Source organism: Tachyglossus aculeatus, chromosome 9, assembly GCF_015852505.1.
Source record: "Tachyglossus aculeatus isolate mTacAcu1 chromosome 9, mTacAcu1.pri, whole genome shotgun sequence".
NCBI lineage: Eukaryota > Metazoa > Chordata > Mammalia > Monotremata > Tachyglossidae > Tachyglossus > Tachyglossus aculeatus.
The window spans coordinates 39,307,987-39,332,666 of record NC_052074.1 but is presented as its reverse complement, the minus strand read 5'-3'; the positions used below and the strand labels follow the sequence as shown (position 1 = coordinate 39,332,666).

Here is a 24,680-nt window from a genome sequence, read left to right as displayed (position 1 = left end):
AGCACTTACTGTGCGCAGAGCACTATACTAAGCATGTGGGAGAGTCCAATATAGCATTGAATGGACACATTCCCTGCCCACAGTGAGCTTACAGGTGCCTGTCATGTGGGGAGCACTGTACTGGTTGTCTGGCTCTGTACTGGATGCCTAGTACATTATAGTGAAATGCTGCCCTCACCACCTTCTGGGTATGAAGGATTCTGCTGGGCTTCTGCTGATTACAGAGCACAGTGCTGACTAATTAATAATAATAATAATGATTGCATTAATTCATTCATTCATTCATTCAATCGTATTTATTGAGCTCTTACTGTGTGCAGAGCACTGTACTCAGCTCTTGGGAAGTACAAGTTGGCAACATATAGAGACGGTCCCTACCCAAAGTCTAGAAGGGGGAGACAGACAACAAAACAAAACATACTAACAAAATAAAATAAGTAGAATAAATATGTACTAGTAAAATAAATAAATAAATCGAGTAATAAATACGTACAAACATATATACATATATATTAAGTGCTTACTATGTGCAAAGCAGTATAATTACGTGGTGTGGAGTGGTCTGCTGGCCACCAGCTGGATGCAGGGCACTGTACTGGGCGCTCCCAATGAAAGTCAAAGGTGTTCTCCACCCTGGAGGAGCTTATCATCTAATAGTGGAGAAAGGCAGGCGCAGTTTCAATGGAAATAGAGGGAAAAACATACAAACACATGGTTACAAAAAATGTAAGCCCCGCTGAGAAGCAGCTTGGCCCCCTGAAAAGGGCACAGGCTCGGGAGTCAAAAGGACCTGGGTTCCAGTCCTGTCTCTGCCACTTATCTGCTGTTTGTGCTCAGGCAAGTCACTTCATTTTCTGTGCCTCAGTTCCCTCATTTGTGAAATGGGGATTAAGACTGTGAGCCGTATGTGGGACAGGGACTGTGTCCAACCTGAATGTCTTGTGTCTACCCCAGAGCATAGTACAGAGCCTGGCATATAGTACAAGTACCATTAAAAAAAAAAGACATAATTGTAGAACTAAGCAGTATAGGAAGACCTGCCTCCCAATAAGTGGATCTATGACCTTTAGGCATTCAATAATCGCCCCACAGCACTTATATACATTTCTTTAAATTGCGTGCCTCAGTGTAAAGAGCACAGGCTTTGGAGTCAGAGGTCATGGGTTCAAACCCTGGCTCCGTCAACTATCAGCTGTGTGACTTTGGGCAAGTCACTTCTCCATGCCTCAGTTACCTCATGTATAAAATGGGGATTAAGACTGTGAGCCCCCCGTGGGATAACCTGATCAACTTGTAACCTCCCCAGCGCTTAGAACAGTGCTCTGCACATAGTAAGTGCTTAGCAAATACCATTATTATTATTATTATTTATACATTTTGATGTTTGTCTATTCCTCCAGACCGTCAGCTCGTTATGGGCAGGGAAAGTGTCTGCTAATTCTGTTGTACTGTGGACTCCCTCACACTTAGTACAGTGCTCTGTGGACAGTAAGCACTCAGTAAATACCATTGATTGATTGATTGATTGATTAAAGGCTAAGGGAGATGCATTGGGGCGGGGGGGGGGGGGGGGTAACGAATGCCGGCACCAGAAACGTGGCATCCAATCAATCAAACTTTTCCAATTCTTAAGGTGGTCAGTCACAGTGTCCCATCACCCTGGATGTCACCAGGTCCTTCCCACACCCCCCTGCTTCAATTTAAGCTGATTTCCTGCGGTCAGCATCCTCATTCATTCATTCATTCATTCATTCAATCGTATTTATTGAGCGCTTACGTGTGCAGAGCACTGTACTAAGTGCTTGGTAAGTACAAGTTGGCAAGATATAGAGATCCTCCTTATACCACCCTTTTGGGGCCCCTCTCTTTTCCTCTCTTCTCCCCGTTCTCTTTCCGATCTCTTTCTCTCCCCCTCCCTCTCTCTGTCTCTCCCCTCCACCGCCCCATCTGTCTCCCTCTCTATCTTTTTGTCTTTCCCACCCTTCTTCCTCTTCTCTCTCCTTCCCTCCCCCAGCCTCTCCAGTGTATATGGAGCCATTACTAGTCCAGTAATGGAGAAGAAAAGATAAAACAACCCACGGAGGCTACTTTATAAAAACAGTGAAGGAAACATGGCAAGGGAAGAAAAAAGACCACGCTAGATAAGTCTACTGCATAAATCAAAAGGGTGTTTTTTTTTAATTTTTTTTTTTTTGTCATAACATGGAACATATGCCATCCCGGCTCCTATATTGAATTTCAGTAGTTGGTTGCATAAAGAAGTAAAGTGTAATGAAAATGGCAAGCAAGTATTCCCCAACCAGCCTTATCTTTGTTCCATTCGTCCTTCAGACACAGCTTTTCTTGCCTTTTTCAATAAAATCCATCCGGCCTTTTTTTTTTCCCTTTTTTTTTTTATTATTTTGCATCTCTCTGTAACTGAGCCGAGCCGTCCAACGAGATTCGTCGCTTTTCTAGTCGAGTTCTTAGCAGCTGCTTTTTAAGAGATCAAAACTTAGAATTCAGTGACATGGTATTAAGGATCAGCTATTGATGTGTCTCTATAGGGGCTGTGTTTTTCTCGTGCGGGTTGGCAGGCTGCGGGGGGAACGAGGCGGGGAATGGGAAGGGTCCTCAGTGACCCTTCTGACCATGTTCCTCGTCACCAAATGTCATTCTCCTTCCTCCGCAGGATCCTCTTCGCCAGCTCGGTGCTTAATCTGTCCGAACTGGCCGCCCTCCGGCCCGACCTGGGGAAACTGAGGAAGATCCTTTACTTCCACGAGAACCAGCTGGTGTATCCGGTCCGGAAGTGCCAGGAGAGGGATTTTCAGTTCGGCTACAACCAGATCCTGTCGTGGTAAGCGTGGAGGCAGGAGTTTCCGGAGGCGGTGTCGTCCGCGGCCCAGGGCGAGGCCGCATGCACCGTGGGGAGCCGACGGCCACAGGCAAAGTGGAAAGAGGGCAGGACTGGGAGTTGGGAGACCTGAGTTTGAATCCTGCCCTGCTGGGTGACCGTGGGCGAGTCACTTAACCGTCCCCTGTGCCTGGGATTGTTTGGGTGGTCTTGTCGACAAGTTTTAAGACTGAAGTACAGTACGAGTACAGTGAAAAGAGCACTGGAATGAGAGGCAGGAGACCCAATCAGTCGATCAATTTATTGAGCACTATGTGCCAAACACTGTGCTAGGCACATGGGAGAGAACAGTGCAGAAGAGTTGGTAGACACATTCAATCAATCAATTGTATTTATTGAGAGCTTACTGTGTGCAGAGCACTGTACTAAGCACTTAGGAAGTACAAGTTGGCATTCCCTGCCCACAAGGAGCCCGCTGTCCTGGATTCTAATCCCAGTTCCACCAATTGTCTGCTTTGTGACTTTGAGCAAGTCACTTAATTTAAAGAAGCAGCCTGGCCTAGTGGATAGAGCCCGGGCCTGGAAATCAGAAGCTCATGGGTTCTAATCCCGGCTCCGCCACTTGTCTGCTGGGTGACCTTGGGCAGGTCACTTCACTTCTCTGGGCCTCAGCACCCTCACCTGTAAAATAATAATAATAATGATGACGGTATTTGTGAAGCACTGTTCTAAGCGCTGGGGGGATACAAGGTGATCGGGTTGTCCCACGTGGAGCTCACAGTCTTAATCCCCATTTGACAGATGAGGTAACTGAGGCACCGAGAAGTTAAGTGACTTGCCCAAGGCCACACAGCCAATAAGTGGCGGAGCTGGGATTAGAACCCATGACCTCTGACTCCCAAGTGCTCTTTCCACTGAGTCACGCTGCTTCTCTTGGGGATTAAAATGGGGATTAAGCCTGTGAGTCACATGAGCGATAGAGACTATGTCCAACCCAATTTGTTTGTATCGATCCCAGCGCTTAATAGAGTGCCTGGCACATAGTAAATGCTTTACAAATATCACAATTACTATTATCCTTATGATTATTATCATTATTAATTTTGCGCCTCAGTTTCTTCATCTTTAAACTGTAGATGAAATACCTGTTCTTCCCCCACCCTGCGATTGTGATCTACATGTGGGACAGGGGCTGCGTCCTATCTGATTGTATTGTGTTGTATCCACTCCAGCATTTAGCAGAACGCTTAGCACCTAGGAGAGACTTACCGGACACCATCGGGATTATTTAGCATTCTCCTGAGCCAGTTTCGCAGATTGTTACAGTCTAATTCCGAGAATCCAAGATCTTCCGATAGAATTATCCCTGATCAGAATTCCAGATCTGGGACCCCATAAGGTCGAAATGATCGAAGGGGGATCGTAGGATTTAGAATCAATCCATCAATCATATTTATTGAGCGCTTACTGTGCGCAGAGCACTGTACTAAGCGCTTGGGAAGTACAAGTTGGCAACATAGAAGAAGGTCGGGGGCCAGGGAATGTTCGGTAAATTTGATGCTAATTTGGCTTCATCATTCAGCCAGGATTTCAGTGAAGGGAGAGCCACCAGGCTCGGCCTGCTGACCCCTCTCCTTCTGCTGCCTGAACGACAATCAAGCTTTAGAGAGGAATCAACCGAAAGGAATCCATAAGGCAGCAGTGTGATGAATTTCAGGACAGAGGGATTTGTGAAAAACGCACAAACAAAAATGTGCCTGGACTTTTCCTCCATTTTACGTTCCAAAATGGTGAGAACTAAAACACCATGGCTTTTTAAAGATCCCGATCCCTTACGAATGTATTTTCTGCTATGAAGTTAATGAAAAAATTAATAACACACCCTCCTCCACCCTCCCGCCCCGCCCAAGAAAACCTTGGGACAAGACGTTTGAGAAGTGGGTCCCTAAGGGGCTGGAGGTGAATCAGTTTGAGCTCAGTGAACAGCGTCGGCCCATCCGAATTAGCTGTTATCAACAACTTCAATGGACAGTTGATCTGTAAAACACAAAAGTGAAAACGCAACGCACACGCAAACACACACAGTGAGAAGTAGCATGTTCTGGTGGAAAGAGAATCAGGGAATCAGGGGATCTGGGTTCTAATCCTGGTCCCCCACCACTTACCACCTACTTCACAGTTGGGCCTCTGTTTCCTCACCTGTAACTATGAATTGAATATCTGTTCTCCTTCCCCTTTAAGCTGGGAACCCCTTGTAGAGCAAGGGCTGCATCTGACCTGATTATTTTTTGTCTAGCACAATGTCTGGCACGTAGGTAAGGGCCTAACAAACGCCATAATTAGAATTATAATCATTATCATCACATACACGCGCCCACACACACGCACGCTCTTTTGCCCGCATAGATGTAACCTGATTTAGTTGCCCTGCAAACTTTCTAAAAGGCAATCCTCATTTGCTCCAAACCTCGTGTGAAATGTGCTCCTGCCATCATTTTTACAAGCTTTTCCTTGACGGAGAAGTATCAGCGCCATCAAAGTGGAGTGGAACTGCTTCTCGTGAAACGTCTCATAAACATCTCCCAGCCATTTTCAAATTTCATAATAAAATAAAAATATATTGTAGTGAAACGGAGAGGGGGAGATATGTTGTTAAAACCCCAAACCATCTTCTCCTATCTCAGTTTAGAAAACACTTGCAATTTTCTTGCGGTTTCTTGAATTAGCACGGCGCCTTCCCCCAGATTATGTGCGTTTATTACTCTTGAGAAATTACTGGGACGAAAATGAAGCCCATTTTTCTCTTTATGCCTGGGTTTTAATGTTAATGGGAGCTTCCCACCCCCATCCCCCCCACCCCGCCATCACCACCCCTACTTCCCAAACGATCTTGCCTCACCTCTCATTTCAGCTTAGAGACGCGGAACTGTGAGAGGATGCAAATGGTTGGAATTGCATTCCCGGTGAGGACCGCTCTGCCTTCATCTCTTCTTAGCGGCCCCCACTCATCCGTCTCGCCTGTCAAAAGACGGTCTCGGTTGAGACAGAGAGGGGATAAAGCGACTCTCCTCTCCTCCCCAATGGGCAAGGGAGGAGATGGATCTCCGCCTCGCTTGGCTTGTCCGTGGGCAAGAGGATAATAAGAATAATAATTAATAATTATGGTATTTGTTAAGCACTTACTACTATGTGCCAAGCCCTGTTCTAAGATGTTAGATTTAGTTATTTTTTAATGGTATTTGTTAAGCGCTTATCGTGTGTGCCGGGCACAGTACTAAGGGCTGGGGAGGATGCAAACCAATCGGGTTGGACGCAATCCTTGTCCCACGTGGGGCTCACGGTCTCAATCCGAAGCAGCGTGGCTCAGTGGAAAGAGCCCGGGCTTTGGAGTCAGAGGTCACGGGTTCAAATCCCGGCTCCGCCCCTTGTCAGCTGTGTGACTTTGGGCAAGTCACTTCACTTCTCTGTGCCTCGGTGACCTCGCCTGTAAAATGGGGATGAAGGCTGTGAGCCCTACGTGGGACAACTTGATCACCTTGTATCCTCCCCCAGCGCTTAGAACAGTGCTTTGCACATAGTAAGCGCTTAACAAATGCCATTATTATTATTATTATTATTTTAGAAATGAGATAACTGAGGCACAGAGCAGTGAAATGACTTGCCCAAGGTCACACGGCAGACAAACGGCAGAGCCGGGATTAGGAGGCGGGCAAGGACCTGGCCAGCTTCCAGGCGGGGTTCCTCCGGCCTCCTGCTGACTCCGGCTTTTGAGGGAGCCCAGGGAGCTATTCCTCTTTTTCCTTTTTTAATGTCATTTGTTAAGCATTTACCGTGGGCCAAGCACAGTTCTATGAGCCAATCAGGTTGGACCCAGTCCATATCCCTGTGGGGCTCACAGTCTTAACCCCTGTTTTACAGATGAGGAAACTGAGGCCCAAAGAAGTGAAGCGACTTGCCCAAGGTCACACAGCAGATGAGTGGCAGAGCTGGGTTTAGAACTCAGGTCCTTCTGACTCCCAAGCCTGGGTTCTACCCATTAATAATAATAATAATGATAATAATAATGATAATGATAATAATAATAATAATAATAATAATAATAGCATTAATTAAGTGCTTACTATGTGCAAAGCACTGTTCTAAGTGCTGGGGAGCTTACAAGGTGATCAGGTTGTCCCTCGGAGGGCTCACAGTCTTAATCCCCATTTTACAGATGAGGTCACTGGGGCACAGAGAAGTTAAGTGACTTGCCCAAAGTCACACAGCTAAGTGGAGGAGCTGGAATTAGAACCCATGACTCCTGACTCACAACATCAATCAATCAACCAGTCATATTTATTGAGCGCTTACTGTGTGCAGAACACTGTACTAAGCACTTGGGAAGTACAAACTGGCAACATAAAGAGCCCGAGCTCTTTATATTGGCATCTTCCATAGGTCGTGTGGTCCTTGCGGTCGGGGATCGCGTCTACCGACTCTACTATATCGCACTCTCCCAACCGCTCAGTACACTGCCCTGCACGCAGTAAGCGTCCCGTAAATGCCAACGGTTGATTGATGGGTGTCAGCCGACGGCAGAGCCCCGATCATCCGGAGGCCTGTCTCCCCCGGCCCCGATTTATTTCTCTCCGTTCCTTGCAGTCTCGTGGCTGACGTGGTGGTGTTCAACTCGGCTTTCAACATGGAGTCCTTCCTCACCTCCATCGGGACGTTCACGAGGCTGATCCCGGACCACAGACCCAAGGGCTTGGAGGACGCCATCAGACCCAAGTGCCGCGTCCTCCACTACCCCATCCTGTTTCCGGACGTGAGCAGGTCAGTCCGCCGGGCACAGTCCTCCGGCTGTGGGGACCGAGCGGGGCCCTCAGCGGTCCAGCCAGCCGCCTCTTCTTTCGTTTCCTCAAATGTTCCAAAAAAACAGTTTGCCCCTGAGGCGGTGGAGGCGTCCAGTAGCGGGTGGGCCTCTGTAGTCGAGGCCCGTGTCACGTGGATGTAGGAGGGCAGGCCCGACGCCCGACGGTTGTGAGGGGAGCAGCTGCTTCGGGGGGACGTTGGTGGAGGGGACGCGGTCGTTGAGAGCTTGAAAGCCCCCGGATGCGGGAAGAAGCTCCTGCGAAAGAGCGGGAGGGAAGAGTCATTCATTCAATCGTATTTATTGAGCTCTTACTGTGTGCGGAGCACTGTACTAAGCGCTTGGGAAGTCCAAGCTGGCAACATATAGAGACGGTCCCTACCCAACAGCAGGCTCACAGTCTAGTCTATATGTTGCCAACTTGTACTTCCCAAGCGCTTAGTACAGTGCTCTGCACACAGTAAGCACTCAATAAATACGACTGATTGATTGATTGATTAGACTGTGAGCCCACTGTGGGGTAGGGACTGTCTCTATGTGTTGCCAATTTGTACTTCCCAAGCGCTTAGTACAGTGCTCTGCACACAGTAAGCACTCAATAAATATGATTGATTGACTGATTGATTAGAAACCAGGTGCCCTGACTCCCAATTCTGCATTCTTTTCCGTCCCAATCAGATCTCACGCTTTTCACGTGCCAACGTGTTATAATCGATGTCCCTGGGATCATCGGGAATGCACAGTGGAGGTCAGGGTGGAACAGCTGAATCAGTGGAGCGTCCGAGCAGGAGCCAGGATGGCCGGGGTGGCTCGAGACGCCTTCATTCATTCATTCATTCATTCATGCATTCAATCATATTCATTGAGCGCTTACTGTGTGCAGAGCACTTTACTTGCGGGGTGGGTGGGAGATGCAGTGAGGAGGGATCACAGGAGTGATTCCTGACGTGTGGGTGTGAAGGGACTGCATATGGGCTGAAGCAGTGTGGCTCAATGGAAAGAGCATGGGCTTTGGAGCCAGGGGTCATGGATTCGATTCCTGACTCCGCCAACTGTCAGCTGTGCGACTTTGATCAAATCACTTCACTTCTCTGTGCCTCAGTTCCCTCAATTGTAAAATGGGGATTAAGACTGTGAGCCCTCCGTGGGACAACCTGATCTCCTTGTAACCTCCCCAGCGCTTAGAACAGTGCTTTGCACATAGTAAGCGCTTAATAAATGTTATTATTATTATTATTATTATTATTATTATTATTATTATTATTACATCCCCAGCACTTAGAACAGTGCTTTGCACATAGTAAGCACTTAATAAATGCCATTATTATTAGTAGTAGTAGTAGTATTACTGCCTATGCGCCTAGTAGAGTGCTGTGCACTCAGTGAGTGCTCAGTAAATAACATCTATTGATCGATTGTGCCCCAATAAGGGAAGAGAAGGTGGGGAGAGGAGAGGAAAGGCCTCCAGAGAGAGCCCACCCAGGGAAGTTTAGAAGAGATTTGGTGAGCAGTCGAGAGGTCCTTCCCGAGGCTGAGTTTACCCAACCCCTTCCCAAAGGCCCCCGGGACCGACCCGAATCCCGAATCCATGGGATTGGACAGTTGCAGATTAACCGGGACTGCCTGACAGACGTCCTGGAATTTCTGACAAGCCACCACGTCCCCCGCCGCAATCATCAAACAGATGATTGTGTTTAGATCTAGACTGACCACGACCCACTGTGAGAAACGGAGGAGGGCGTGACCCTGTTCATTAGATCAATCAATCAATCAATCAATCAATCGTATTTATTGAGTGCTTACTGTGTGCAGAGCACTGTACTAAGCGCTTGGGAAGTACAAGTTGGCAACATATCTATCTATATCTATCTATCTATCTATCTATATATATCTATCTATATATATCTACATATATATATATATGTTATCTACATATAGATAACTCGGATTACCTGCTTATCATCCAGGCAAAGGAGCAGTTGCAAGGCCATCGAAAAGCCGAGGGAGGCGGGGGTCGATCGATTGCTCTGTTCGGAAGCCCAAGGAAAGTTCTCGGAACCGGCGTTTCGGGGTCCATGAGATTTTTGTAGCCTCTCCCGCAGGATCGCGTGTGCTCGGAACATAGTAAGCGCTTAAGAAATACCATCATTCTTATTGTTATTTAAATACTTGTGAGCCCACCTGGGTCCGGGAAATGATTATTCGAAAAGATCGCCTCACCCCCGACAGATCTGAAGCCAAACGGCGACCGAGCAGAAAAAGGTTAAGAAATATTGGGTCCGAGGGAAGATTCATAAAGCGAGGTCTTAGCCCACAGTCTTTTCCGAGTTATTTTCAAATGGTAATTTGCTTTATCCAAAGCGAACTCATAGAGTGTAAGTAAGTGATTATTTGCATGACTGACAATCATTTGAATGCCTACAGTCTTTTTGAAATGCATAATTTTGCCGAGATGTTGGAAAAATATGTAGACATTCTGCAGGCAGAATAACTCAGGTGAATTTTCCTCTCTCTGTCTTCTTCCTCTCTCCCCTAAAATGAAAATGCTGTAATATTCTGGTGCACCCAGTAAGCGCTCAGTAGGTACTATTAATTCATTGATTTTTTTCTAGGGGCTCTCCAAATATTATTATTATTATTATTATTATTATTATTATTATTATTATTATTATTATTATTATTATTATTATTATTATTATTATTATATTTGTTAAGTGCTTACTATGTGCCTAGCACTGTTCTAAGCACTGGGGTAGATACAAGGCAATCAGGTTGTCCCACATGGAGCTCACAGTCTTAATTCCTATTTTACAGATGAGGTCACTGAGGCACAGAGAAGTTTAGTGACTGGCCTAAAGTCACACAGCTGACAAGCAGCTGAGTTGGAATTAGAACCCACATCCTCTGATTCCCAATCCCGTGATTTTTCCGCTAAGCCATGCTGCTTCTCAATATTAATTATACTAATATACTATTACTATATATTATTGCTATATGTTATTATAATAATTGTGTATAATTATTAATATTAGGCCGTGCTAGAGCCTCAGCTGAAAAATTTTCCCAAGGATGGTATTTATTGAGCGCTCTCTGGGTGCAGAGCAGCGTGGCTCACTGGAAAGAGCCCGGGCTTTGGAGTCAGAGGTCATGGGTTTAAATCCCGGCTCCACCACTTGTCAGCTGTGTGACTTTGGGCAAGTCATTTCACTTCTCTGAGCCTCAGTTCCCTCATCTGTAAAATGGGGTTTAAGACTGTGAGCCCCCCAGAGAGACAACCTCATCACCTTGTAACCTCCCCAGCGCTTAGAACAGTGCTTTGCACATAGTAAGAGCTTAATAAATGTGATCATTGTTATTATTACTAAGTGCTTAGCAGAGAACAGTACAATAGATTTGGTTGGCACGGTCGCTGCCCTTAAAGGACAATCCATCAGTGTTATTTATTGAGCACTCACTGTGACCAGAGCTCTGTACTAAGCGCTTGGGAGGGTACAGAGAAGCAGCGTGGCTCAGTGGAAAGAGCCCGTGCTTTGGAGTCAGAGGTCATGGGTTCAATTCCCGGCTCCACCAATTGTCAGCTGTGTGACTTTGGGCAAGCCACTCCACTTCTCTGGGCCTCATTTACCTCATCTGTGAAACGGGGATGAAGGCTGTGAGCCCCACGTGGGACAACCTGATCACCTTGTATTCTCCCCAGTGCTTAGAACAGTGCTCGGCACATAGTAAGCGCTTAACAGATGCCATCATTATTATTATTATAATTATTATTACACTGTAACAGGGTTGGTAGACACATTCCTTGCCCACAAAGGCACTCACAGTCTAGAGGAACCATAAGCTTGCTGTGGGGAGAGAACGTGCCTGTTTATTGTCATGTTGTACTCTCCCACGCGCTTACTACAGTGCCTGCTCACAAAATGCGACTGACTGACTGAATGAAGTCCTCTCCACTATTCACAGTGGTAAACGGAAGGCCTTCTCACCCCGAAAGGCGGGAACGAGAGAGAGGGAGATAAAAAAGAAGATTGGATAAGTCGATTAGCGTCCCCCTCTGCAACTGAAAACTTAACACAGGAAACGCTTCCGTTGAACTGTCTAATGGATCTCGCCCGTGAGCGTGCTGTCGGTCTTTAATGGCCTAAGTGGCTTTACCCTCAACACGGTTCGCGGACTTGATCTCCCTGGGTTTGTCACCTAGTAAAGCACTTTAATCACACTGAGAAAAAATGATGAAATGTTTTTAATATTTAATACGTCAGGCTGCCAGTTCTGTGGAGGAGAACCTCTCGGCGTTTACTTGATGAAATCATTCAGTTGGTAATACAATTAATGTAGGTGCTTTGGAATAGAATGCAGAAATAAATATTTCACAGGAGGGTTAGCATTCCGACTGTCAGACCATCGCAGGGAAGTATCGATGGGCTCTCAGACAATGAGAGATTCCGTGTAACATATGTGCCGACATAAATCTGCACAAAGGAACGAGTTAAGTACAGAGAGATGTGCAATTGCTGCGTATTTGGTGACGATATTTGACTCTTAATGGTAGTGTAATGCTTTCGTACTTAATTTCCTCTTATTAATCTGTGGTTCTAAACAGGAAAGGGACTAAGGTCAGAGGGATAACAATTTTCACACGCTCTTTTACGTCCAGTGGATCTTAAATCCATCAAAAATCAGAATGGTTGTCCCACACGTTTATTGTTTGCGCAGCTAGTTTAGTTTCCCCAACCGTGGCGTGCTTCAGTGAGGCTTCTCACTATCCAGTGTCACCCATCTGGATGCTCTGGGTGAATATTTTCAAGGTGAGTTCCCCATTTTGGGGGGTAGAGTGGGGAGTAAACAGGTCCGGAAAGGGTAGGTGTCTTCCCCAGATCGATTCATTCAGTCGATCCAAAGTATGTCTTGTGTTTGGAGCACAAAATGGAATTCAGAAGCAGGTTTCCTGTCCTTAAGGATAATAAGCAGTAATAGTTGTGGTACTTGTTCATTCATTCATTCATTCGATTGTATTTATTGAGCGCTTACTGTGTGCGGAGTACTGTACTAAGCGCTTGGGAAGTACAAGTCGGCAACATATAGAGATGGTCCCTACCCAACAATGGGCTCACAGTCTAGAAGGGGGAGACAGACAACAAAATAAAACATGTGAACAGGTGTCAATATTGTCAGAACAAATAGAATGTACAGTGCTCTGCACATAGTAAGCGCTCAATAAATACGATTGATGGTGATGAATTATAGTTATATGACGATGATGGCATTTATTAAGCTCTTACTATGTGCAAAGCACTATCCTAAGCGCTGGGGAGGTGACAAGGTGATCAGGTTGTCCCACGGGGGGGGCTCACAGTCTTAATTCCCATTTTACACATGAGGTAACTGAGGCCCAGAGAAGTGAAGTGACTTGCCCAAAGTCACACAGCTGACAGTTGGCGGAGCCGGGATTTGAACCCATGAGCACCGACTCCAAAGTCCATGCTCTCTCCACTGAGCCACGCCGCTTCTCTATATGCACATCAGTAACAAAATAAATAGAATAGTAAATATGTACAAGTAAAATAAATAGAGTAATAAATCTGTGCAAACAATCAGTCAATCATATTTATTGAGCGCTTACTGTGTGCAGAGCACTGTACTAAGCGTTTGTACTGTCCTATATATACAGGTGCTGTGAGGAGGGGAAGGAGGTAGGGCGGGGGGGATGGGGAGGGGGAGAGGAAAAAGGGGGCTCAGTGTGGGAAGGCCTCCTGGAGGAGGTGAGCTCTCAGTAGGGCCTTGAAGGGAGGAAGAGAGCGAGCTTGGCGGATGTGCGGAGGGAGGGCATTCCAGGCCAGGGGGAGGACGTGGGCCGGGGGTTGATGGCGGGACAGGCGAGAACGAGGCCCAGTGAGGAGGTGAGCAGTGGCAGAGGAGCGGAGGGTGCGGGCTGGGTGGGAGAAGGAGAGAAGGGAGTTGAGGTAGGAGGGGGCGATTTGATGGACAGCCTTGAAGCCGACAGTGAGGAGTTTTTGCTTGATGCGTAGGTTGACAGGCAGCCACCGGAGATTTTTGAGGAGGGGAGTAACATGCCCAGAGCATTTCTCTACAGAGATAATCCGGGCAGCAGAGTGAAGTATAGACTGAAGCGGGGAGAGACAGGAGGATGGGAGATCAGACAGGAGGGGCTTAGTATGGATCAAGCGCTGTTCTAAGCCCTGGGAGTAGATACAAGTTACAAGGTTGGGCACAGTCCCTGTCCCACATCTGGCCCACCTTCTGAATCCCCGTTTTTACAGATGAGGTAACTGAGGCCCAGAGAAGTCAAGTGACTGGTCCAAGGTCACACAGCAGACATGTGGCAAAGCCGGGATTACAACCCAGGCCCGGGTTCTATCCACTAAGCCACGCTGCTTCTCTAAGGAGCTTCCAATCTGATGGAGTGATCTGATGGAATGATTTGGAGCTAAAGGGAGTGGGAAGAAGTACAATCTTTCCCAGATTTCATGGAGGCACAGGCCGTCAGCCGCTGTTAGAATTCGGGTTCCTGGTTCCAATCCCCGGGCTCTTTCTGCGAGAGCCTTGCAGTGCGGCTTGGCGTGTTCCCTATTTTATAATAATAATAATGATAGCATTTATTAAGCACTTACTATGTGCAAAGCACTGTTCTAAGCACCGGGGAGGATAACAAGGTGATCAGGTTGTCCCACGGGGGGCTCACAGTCTTCATCCCCATTTTACAGATTAGGTAACTGAGGCCCAAAGAAGTTAAGTGACTTGCCCAACGTCACACAGCTGATAAGTGGTGGAGCCGGGATTTGAACCCATGACCTCTGACTCCAAAGCCCGGGCTCTTTCCACTGAGCCACGCTGCTTCTCTGTGAGCCCCACATGGGACAACCTGATCACCAGCATGGCTCAGTGGAAAGAGCCTGGGCTTGGGGGTCCGAGGTCATGGGTTCTAATGCTGGCTCTGCCACATTCATTCAATCGTATTTATTGAGCACTTACATGTCTGCTGGGTGACCTTGGGGAAGTCACTTGACTTCTCTGAGCCTCAGTTCCCTCATTTGTAAAATGGGGATGAAGACTGTGAGCCCCACGTGGGACAACCTGATCACCTTGTATCCCCCCAGCGCTTAGAACAGTGCTTTGCACATAGTAGGTGCTTAATAAATGCCATCATTATTATTTCAGGCTGGCGTTACTGGGGAGACAGTCTGGCATGGAGCAGGAGGAAACGGGATGGGGCTTTCTGAGAGCAGATGATGTGGGAAGATCCAGCACCCAGCGGGAGAAAAGAAAACAATGCCAGGCACTCTGTCTGACATATGCAACAGGGTGATGATGGTGATAGTATTTGTTCAGCGCTTACTATGTGCCGAGCACTGTTCTAAGCGCTCTGGGGTAGATACAAGGTCATCAGTTTGTCCCACGGGGGACTCACAGTCTTCATCCCCATTTGACAGATGAGGTAACTGAGGCAAGGAGAAGTGAAGTGACTCTTCCAAAGTCACACAGCCGAAAAAGTGCTGGAACCGGAATTAGAACCTGTGACCTCTGATTCCCAAGCCCGGGCTCTCGGGGCAAGCAACACAGCCTACTGGAAAGAGCCTGGGCCTGGGAATCAGAAGGATCCGGGTTCGAATTCCGGCTCTGCCACTCGTCTGTCGTCTGACCTAGGGCACGTCCCTTCACTTCTCAGGGCCTCAGTTCCCTCATCTGGACAATAGGGATGAAGACCGTGAGCCCCATGTGGGACGGGGACTGAGTCCACTCCTTTTCAGCGCTTAGAACAGTGCTTTGCGCATAGTAAGTGCTTAATAAATGCCATCATTATTATCTACCCCAGCGCTTAGTTCCGTGCCTGGCACATAATCAGCACTTAACAAATACCACGATGAAATACCGCAGTTATTAACAGCCGGGGATGGGGAGATCTTGCCACGGACGTAGGGAGGGTGGGTCTGTCCGTTCCTCTCCGTCTTGGCCACCGAGGATACGTGCTCAGATCAGATATGTCACCATCGACAGATAGATATCGCCACACTCTGTTTCCTCCCCCGGGAGGAGGGCACTTAATCATCCATCAGTCGCATTTATCGAGCACCGACGGTGTGCAGAGCACCGTACGAAGCGCTTGGGAGAAGGTGGCCCAACAGAGTTGGTAGACATGTTCCTTAAAGAAACTCATTTCTGGGGGCCTCGAGTTTCTCTCCACCTGGTGTGCTCACAACCCCCTCCCCGCCGCCCCAAACCCACCCACCCACCCTGCGAAAACGTGGAGCCGAAAGAGGTGTTTATGGACTGCGCCTGACTCATTTAGAATCAGAAATGGGAAGTTTTAAAAAACAGTGTTAAAACTTTAAATGAAAACTCTCAGGCGGTGCAAACAAAGGCAGAGGGCCTCAGGGCTTTTTGAAGAAATCTTATTAAAGAAAGGGCTCTTTTACATTGCAAAATGGAAGTGTCAGAAAACAACAGAAAAATCTGCTATTTGAGACTCGGTGGATTGAAAGGACAGAAGGCTCCGTCCTTTTATGCCCTCCTCCTTGAAGCTTTCTGGAGTCTGATGAAAACTTCTTTCTGCATTTAAAACACTCAGACACAGACCAAAAACACACACACACACACATACACATACACTCACAATCACACACCAAATCTCTCTCTCCCTCCCTCTTTTTCTCTCTGTCTCCCTCCCTTTCCCTCTCCCTCTCTCCCCCCCCCACCCCACAACACACAATAACTCTCCTCCCAACCCTGTGTGTTACATTTTTCAGATACTGTAGTTTGTAAATGCATCGAGTCTAGGCACATTAACGGCAGTCAAGCGGGTTAAATTAATAGAAAATTGCTGGGTACAGCCTTGGTTTAAGGGCTAACCAATTGAGGGTTTTAGAGATCAGACTAGAAAATCACTTTGCCTTTTCTAGTTAATGGTCACATTTCAGCAGCTGCGGCAGCAGAGCACTGAGGAAACACCGATGTACCGGACATTTGAGAATATGCTATAGAAAGAAAACCGGGGCTTCTGCCCTACAGTTGCCTATGCTCTAATCAATCAATCAGTCAAGTGGTATTCATTGAGTGTTGTGCAAAGCACTGTACTAAGCTCTTGGGAGAGTCCAATACGAGAGTTGGTAGACAAGTTCCCTGCCCATAATGAGCTTACAGTCTAATGTAACGTTGCCTTTCACCCCAGGTGATTTTGCCTAATCTAAGTCTGGAACCTGAAACTTTCACCATGATTCCTCATGAAAACCACAGGCAGAAAGGCCCCTTTTTGCATCTAATCCCCCTCTCTTCCTTCAGCCCATTGTGATAGCTAATGAACCCAAATGTCAGGACATTCTTCTTTCTGTCTGATCCAGGCAAGATCGGGTCCTGATTTTGAGCCTTTCTCCTGTTTTCTGACTTCGTCTGGGAGTTGGAGAAGAGTTGATTGTCCCTAAAGTCGCCAACTCTTCGTGCACTCGGAGGGCCACCTCTGATTCCGTATGCAGCCTTTAGCTCTTAATCATATTTATTATCTCTTGTACATAATCATATATTTATCTCTTGTACATATTTATTACTCTATTTATTTATTTATTTATTTATTTATTTATTTATTTATTTATTTATTTATTTTACTTGTACATATCTATTCTCTTTATTTTATTTTGTTGGTATGTTTGGTTTTGTTCTCTGTCTCCCCCTTTTAGACTGTGAGCCCACCGTTGGGTAGGGACCGTCTCTATATGTTGCCAACTTGTCCTTCCCAAGCGCTTAGTACAGTGCTCTGCACACAGTCAGCGCTCAATAAATATGATTGATTGATTGATTAATCAGGAGAATGTGTGGCATGTCTGTTGTGAGTAGGCAAATGTACTGGGGAAACGACAATAGAGGTAGAGAGCCAAGACCCTCCCCTCAAGAAGCTTACAATCTAGCTGGAGAAAAAGGCACTAAAATACATTTCTAGTAAGAAGGAAGAGGGAGTGTGTACGTGTGCTAGCTTGTGACTAAGAGGGGATGAGAGACAGCATGGCCTAGTGGATAGAGCACCAGCTTGGGAGTCAGAGGATCCTGGGTTCTAATCTCGGCTCCTCCACGAGCCTGCTGTGTGACCTTGGGAAAATCACTTTTCTTCTCTGTGCTTCGGTTACCTCATCTGTAAAATGGGGACTCATTCTGTGAGCCCTATGTTGGACAGGGACTATGTCCAAACTAATTACTTTGTATCTTCTCCAGCTCTTAATACAGTGCCTGACACATAGCGAGTACTTGATGAATACTACTAAAAAACAAAAAAAAAGATACAGGAGGTTGTGAATACAAGTGAGGTAGCGGCAGTTTCATCAATTTATCAATTAAAGGTATTTATTGAGACCGTAGTGAGTGGCGGAATACTACACTGAGGTCTTGGGAAAGCACACTACGGCAGAGTTGGTAGATGTGATTCATTCATTTGATCGTATTTATTGAGCGCTTATTGTGTGCAGAGCACTGTACTGAGTGCTCGGTCCCTGCCCTCTTAAAGGAGTTGACCAGGAGTATAAACTAGGGAGATGAGGAATTAACAGTGAAGGCCTCCTGGAGGAGAGGTTATCTCTCTTTGGATAAGGAATGAATAGAATTATAATAATAATGGTATTTGTTCATTCATTCATTCATTCATTCATTCAATCGTATTTATTGAGCCCTTACTTTGTGCAGAGCACTGTACTAAGTGCTTGGGAAGTACAAGTTGGCAACATATAGAGGCGGTCCCTACCCAACAATGGGCTCACAGTCTAGAATTAATTGATGGAACTGTTAAGTGCTTACTACATGCTAATCGTCGTATTAAGCACGGGGATAGATACAACATAATCAGGTTGATCAGAAACCCTGCCCCACGCGGGGCTCACAACTTGAGTAGGAGGGAAGACAGGTATCGAACCCCCATTTTACAAATAAGGAAACCGAGGCACCGAAAAGTGAAATGACTCACACACATTCGCAGAGCAGGCAGGTGTGATTCGGCTAGGACTGTGAACCCCTTGTGGGACAGGGACTGCGTCCAACCTGATTATCTTGAATCCGCCCCGGCACTTAAATGAGGTGCTTAGCCAATACCACTAAAAAAAAAGGGTGGCAGATGAGGGATTAGAAACAAAGGCGTCTGACTCCTAACCTGTTCTGTCTCCACTGGACCACATCGGGAGAGCGGTGGCCTGTGGGTTTTGCAGGAGGTGGGACTGATGGACAGGGAGAAGGGGGTGAGCCAGAAGTTGGTGGTGGAGAGACAACCGCAAGGCAAAGAGAACAGTTCTTACAAGCCTTCCTGCCGCTTCTCATTTTCAGATCCTGTCCCCCGCACCACGAAACTCATCTAAAATCCCCTCAGCTCTCTGTGGTTGTGGCGTCGAGACCGGATAAAACATCCTGGTCGAGTTGGCTGGTCCCGCGAGCAGGGCATCGGGCCTCCGGGTGGGTGGATCGGTAGCCATGACAACAGTGGCCCCTCGCACCCCCGGCCTTGTCCATAATCATCATCATCATCAATCGTATTTATTGAGCATAATCAATCAACCAATGGTGTTTACTGAGCGCTTGCATGTGCAGAGCACTGCACTAAGCACTGGGAAAATACAATATGAAGGAGAGTGGTTAGACACGTTCATTCATTCATTCATTCAGTCATATTTATTGAGTACTTTCTACCTATGTCTGTCTCCCCCTCTAGATTGTAAGCTTGTGGTAGGCATTCATTCATTCATTCATTCATTCATTCAATCATATTTATTGAGCGCTTACTGTGTGCAGAGCACTGTACTAAGCGCTTGGGAAGTACAAGTCAGCAACATCTAGATACGGTCCCTACCCAACAACGGGCTCACAGTCTAGAAGGGGGAGACGGACAACAAAACAAAACATATGGACAGGTGTCAAGCCATCAGAATAAATAGGAATAAAACTAGATGCACATCATTAGCAAAAGAAATAGAATAGTAAATCTGTACAAGTAAAATAAATAGAGTAATAAATCTGTACAAACATCTATACAGGTGCTGTGGGGAGGGGAAGGAGGTAGGGCGGGGGAGAGGAAAAAGGGGGCTCAGTGTGGGAAGGCCTCCTGGAGGAGGTGAGCTCTCAGTAGGGCTTTGAAGGGAAGAAGAGGGCTAGTTTGGCGGATGTGTGGAGGGAGCGCATTCCGGGCCAGGGGGGGCCTGCCCACCTGCCCACGTTCCCTTATTTATTTATTTTATTTGTACATATTTATTCTATTTCTTTTATTTTGTTAATCTGTTTTGTTTTGTCCTCTGTCTCCCCCTTCTAGACTGTGAGCCCACTGCTGGGTAGGGACCGTCTCTATATGTTGCCAACTTGGACTTCCCAAGCGCTTAGTACAGTGCTCTGCACACAGTAAGCACTCAATAAATACGATTGAATGAATGAATGAATGAATGAATGAATGAATGAATGAATGAATGAGCTCAGTCTAGAAGAGGGAAAGGGTAGAGTGTCAAGGATCTGTCCAGAAGTGCTGTGGGGCTGGGGTCAGGAGCAAAGTTCTTAAGGAGTCCAAAGGCCCAGCTGATGCAGGAGGAAAGCAATCTATTGTGTGCAGAGCACTGGACTAAACGCTCCCACCCAGCGTGCTGTTGCTAGTATTTAACACGTCCTTTCATTCATTCATTCAGTCGTATTCGTTGAGCGCTTACCGTGTGCAGAGCACCGTACTAAGTGCTTGGGATAGGACGGTATAACAATAAGCAGACATATTCCCTGTCCACAATGTCCTCAGTATGTAGTGGGGAAGCGCTGTAGTGGATAATAATAATAATAATGGCATTTATTAAGCGCTTACTATGTGCAAAGCACTGTTGTAAGCGCTGGGAAGGTTACGAGGTGATCAGGTTGTCCCACGGGGGGATAACAGTCTTAATCCCCATTTTACAGATGAGGTAACTGAGGCCCAGAGAAGTGAAGTGACTTGCCCAAAGCCACACAGCTGGCAATTGGTAGAGCCGGGATTTGAACCCATGACCTCTGACTCCAAAGCCCGTGTTCTTTTCAACTGAGCCATCTAACATGGGCCTAGGCATCAGGAGGTCGTGGGTCCTAATCCCGACTCCGCCACTTTGCTGCGTGGCTTTGGGCAAGTCACCTTCGCTTCCCTGGGGCCTCAGTGACCTCATCCGTAAAACGGGGATGAAGACTGTGAGCCCCCCGGGGGACAACCTGATCGCCTTGTATCTACCCCAGCGCTAAGAACAGTGCACGGCACATAGTAAGCGCTTAACAAATACCATCATTATTATTAATTATTATCATTATTACCCGAGAGGCAGGGGCTCCAGGGGGGCCCCCTCTGCCCTGCTTCTGAGCCCAAAGGCCAGAAACGCAGGGAGGATTCCCCGCACTGGAAAGAGGCCGAGGCGGGTGAACCGCCAACTCCGGGGAGGGGAAGGAATCTCTCCGCCTTCCCAGGAGATGAAAGCCTACTGGACGGTCTAGATTAAGACTTATAAATTCCGGCTCCAAGGCCCCTGGAACCCAGGCTTTCTTTTAACGACGGCAGTATGGAAATGACTCATCTTTACTGTGTCATCCACATGTGCGGTGCTCCAGATTTACGTTTGGAAGCGGGCGTAGGATCATTCGGCCCAACTTCCGACGCCGATTCCTCGATTCCCTTTTATTAGCCACCCACTGCGTCTCCCGTCCTTTGAGGCTCGGTTTTCCACGCCCCGGAGACAATGGAGACCCGATCCATCCTCTCGCGGGCGCCTCTTACCGTATTTCCCATAAATAGTTCCTTTGTTGTGCGATCAAAAATTACGACCTTAGCCTTGGCTTTGATTGTTCTTGGCTTTATTGCAGTGTCAATACTCGCGTGTGACCTGTCGCCTTCAAATTAGTTTAATTAACGAGTCTTTCTCTGGAACCGGGCCTTAATTGAATGTTTGTCACGTTTTTCTTTGATGATTCCACTTCCATCCATTAATATTGCTAAATATCTCCCTTTGTGGCATCGTTCGGGAAAGCCTAAAAGTTTATAGGGAAAATCTAACCATGTTTTCTGTCTTCCAAACTAGACTCATCCACGGAATAATCTCCTCGGTATTTTCTGGGGCTTATAAAGATAGAGCCTTTGGTCATTTAAAAAAAAAAAAAAAACACATTTTGAACATCATTTTTATCTTTTCAGAGGGCACCAAAGCGGAAATCGATTAGGTGTTTGCGCCGGCTCAGAAATAGGGTAGAGACTCTCATGCAAGTCTTCGGAAACATAATCCGTGCGATGTCCTCACCTTTTCTCCGGCAGATATTGAGGAGAGGAGCAGTGTGACCTAATGGAAAGAGCACTGTCCTGGGAGACAGAAGACTTGGATTCTAATTCCAACTCTTCTACTGGTCTGCTGTGTGACCTTGGGCCAACCGCTTCTCTGTGCCTCGGTTCCCCCATCTCTAAACTGGAAATTAATCTCCAGTTTACGGACGAGGGAAATGGACCGTTTTCAACCTGATTAACCCGTGTCTACCCCAGCGCTTAGTACGGGGCCTGGCACATAATAAGTGTTTAAGGAATATTATTAAAAAAAGGAAGTGTAAAAATTGCCAAAGAAAGACAACGCGCGGATCTGTAGAGAAGTCCGCGGGCGGGGCGGGATTCCTCCGGAACCAAACCGAGGTCTTGATGTAATTAAGAGGTTTAGGATGGCACAATGTTCCCTGAACATAAAACAGATTGTACCCTCATTAACTGGTAATGGATGCGTAAACCCAGCAAAAAGGAAAACAAGTTAAAGCCGGCGGTGGCATGACTTTGTTCCCTAAAACCATCACCCTCGGCCCCAGTTTGATAGCATCGACACGTCCTTGAATCCAAGGGTCCGAGTGTTCTCCTCCTATATTGGTCCCCTGTCATTTTATGTGTGTCTGTGTGTGGCGGGCGGGGGTAGGGGAGTGTTTCTTAGCCACCTACCATTTCCCTTAGCCACCCTCATTGATTGTTTGATGCTCCTTCATTACTCCAAGGTCAACACGACAAAGGGTCCATGCACGGCCAACGGTGCGGGCCTGCGGAGCTGTGCTAGATGCTCTGCGAGGTTTACTCTGAGTTCAGGGAGACGTCCTACTCACTTGGTTCTCCCAGCCTGATAGCAAGAGTCCGTCATGGAAAAAAAAAAGTGGTCAAGGATGCAGAACAGAAGGCCAGCCTTCCTGGAAGAGTTGGAGTAAGAGTGGGAATAATAGGAGGAGGAGGAGGAGGAGCGGAATGAGCAGGTGGAGCAGGAGGAAGAGGAAGAGGAGGAATAGTGGTAGGAATAGGAGTAGTAGAAAGAGTGGTAATAATAATGATGGTATTTGTTAAGCGCTTAGTATGTGCAGAACAGTGTTCTAAGCACTGGGGGATATGAGGTGATCAGGTTGTCCCACGTAGGGCTCACAGCCTTCATCCCTGTTTTACAGATGAGGGAACTGAGGCCCAGAGAAGTGAAGTCACTTGCCCAAAGTCACCCAGCTGATAATCGGCGGAGCCGGGATTTGAGCCCGTGACCTCTGACTCCAAAGCCCGCTCTCTTTCCACTGAGCCACGCTGCTTCTCTGCAGCTGGTACTAGTGAGTAGTAGTAATAGTAGTGGTTTTAGTTGGAAGAGGAGGAGGAGGAGTAATAATAATGATGGCATTTATTAAGCGCTTACTATGTGCAAAACACCATTCTAAGCGCTGGGGAGGTTACAAGGTGATCAGGTTGTCCCACATGGGGCTCACAGTTTTAATCCCCATTTTACAAATGAGGTAAGTGAGGCACAGAGAAGTTAAGTGACTTGCCCAAAGTCACACAGCTGACAGTTGGTGGAGCCAGGATTTGAACCCATGACCTCTGACTCCAAAGCCCGGGCTCTTTCCACTGAGCCATGCTGCTTCTCTGCAGCTGGTACTAGTGAGTAGTAGTAATAGTAGTAGTTTTAGTTGGAAGAGGAGGAGGAGGAGTAATAGTAGTTGTAGTGTAGAGCACGGGCCTGGAATCCAGAAGGCCCTGGCTTCTAATCCCAGCTCCTCTACATGTCTGCTGTGTGACCCTGGTCCAGTCACTCAACTTCTCTGGGCCTTAGTTAACCTCATCTGTAAAATGGACATCAAGGCTGGGAGCCCCATGTGGGACATGGATTGTGTCCATTCTGGTTAGCTTGTATCCAACCCAGCACTTAGAACAGAGCCCCCAGTGGGACAACCTGATCACCTTGTAACCTCCCCAGTGCTTAGAACAGTGCTTTGAACACAGTAAGCGCTTAGTAAATGCCATCATCATCATCATTATTATCATTATATCACTGCTAGAGTCATGGATCTATAGGAATGGATCTGTAGTCATGGAGCATGGATCTATAGTCTGGCCTATTAATTGCACTCTTGAGAAATGATCTCCTCCATGGATGGTATTTATTGAGCACTCACTGTGTGCAGAGCACTATACTAGGTGCTAGGGACAGTGCAATCCAACAGAGTTGGTAGACACATTCTCTGCCCACAACGAGAAGCAACGTGGCCCAGCGGATAGAGCACGGGCTTGGCAGTCAAAAGGACCTACGGTCTAATTCCATCTCTGCCACTTGTTTGTGACATTGGACAGGTCATTTCACTCATCTTTGCCTCACTTATCTCATCTTTAAAACGGGGATTTAGACTATGAGCCCACTGTGGGGTAGGGACTGTCCAAACTGAGTTGCTTGTTTCTACCCCAGAGCTTCGTAGGGCGCCCGGCACATAGTAAGCACTTAACCGATACCAAAAAACAAAAGAAAAACAGACGTTGGGTCTTTAGATGGGCTGGTATCCGATCTTCTTCAGTTATCTCAACCCCTCTAGACTGTAAGCTCATTGTGGACAGGGAATGAGCCTGCTTATCGTTATATTGTACTCTCCCAAGCACTTAGTATAGTGTGCTCAATAAATATGATTTACTGACCATTGCTATGACAACCTACTCTGTTATATTGTACTCTCCCAAACACTCAACACAGTGCTCTGCGC

At 47.0% G+C, this 24,680-nt stretch overlaps 1 protein-coding gene across 1 annotated transcript in view; it reads left to right on the top strand.

Annotated features, from left to right (window-relative positions):
* Positions 1 to 24,680, top strand: part of GTDC1 (glycosyltransferase like domain containing 1) — a 287,497-nt gene that overhangs the window by 118,539 nt on the left and 144,278 nt on the right. The window contains exons 3-4 of the mRNA XM_038751780.1: positions 2,672 to 2,839; positions 7,478 to 7,651. Coding sequence (XP_038607708.1) covers positions 2,672 to 2,839; positions 7,478 to 7,651 — 342 coding nt within the window. The remainder of the gene's footprint in view (positions 1 to 2,671; positions 2,840 to 7,477; positions 7,652 to 24,680) is intronic.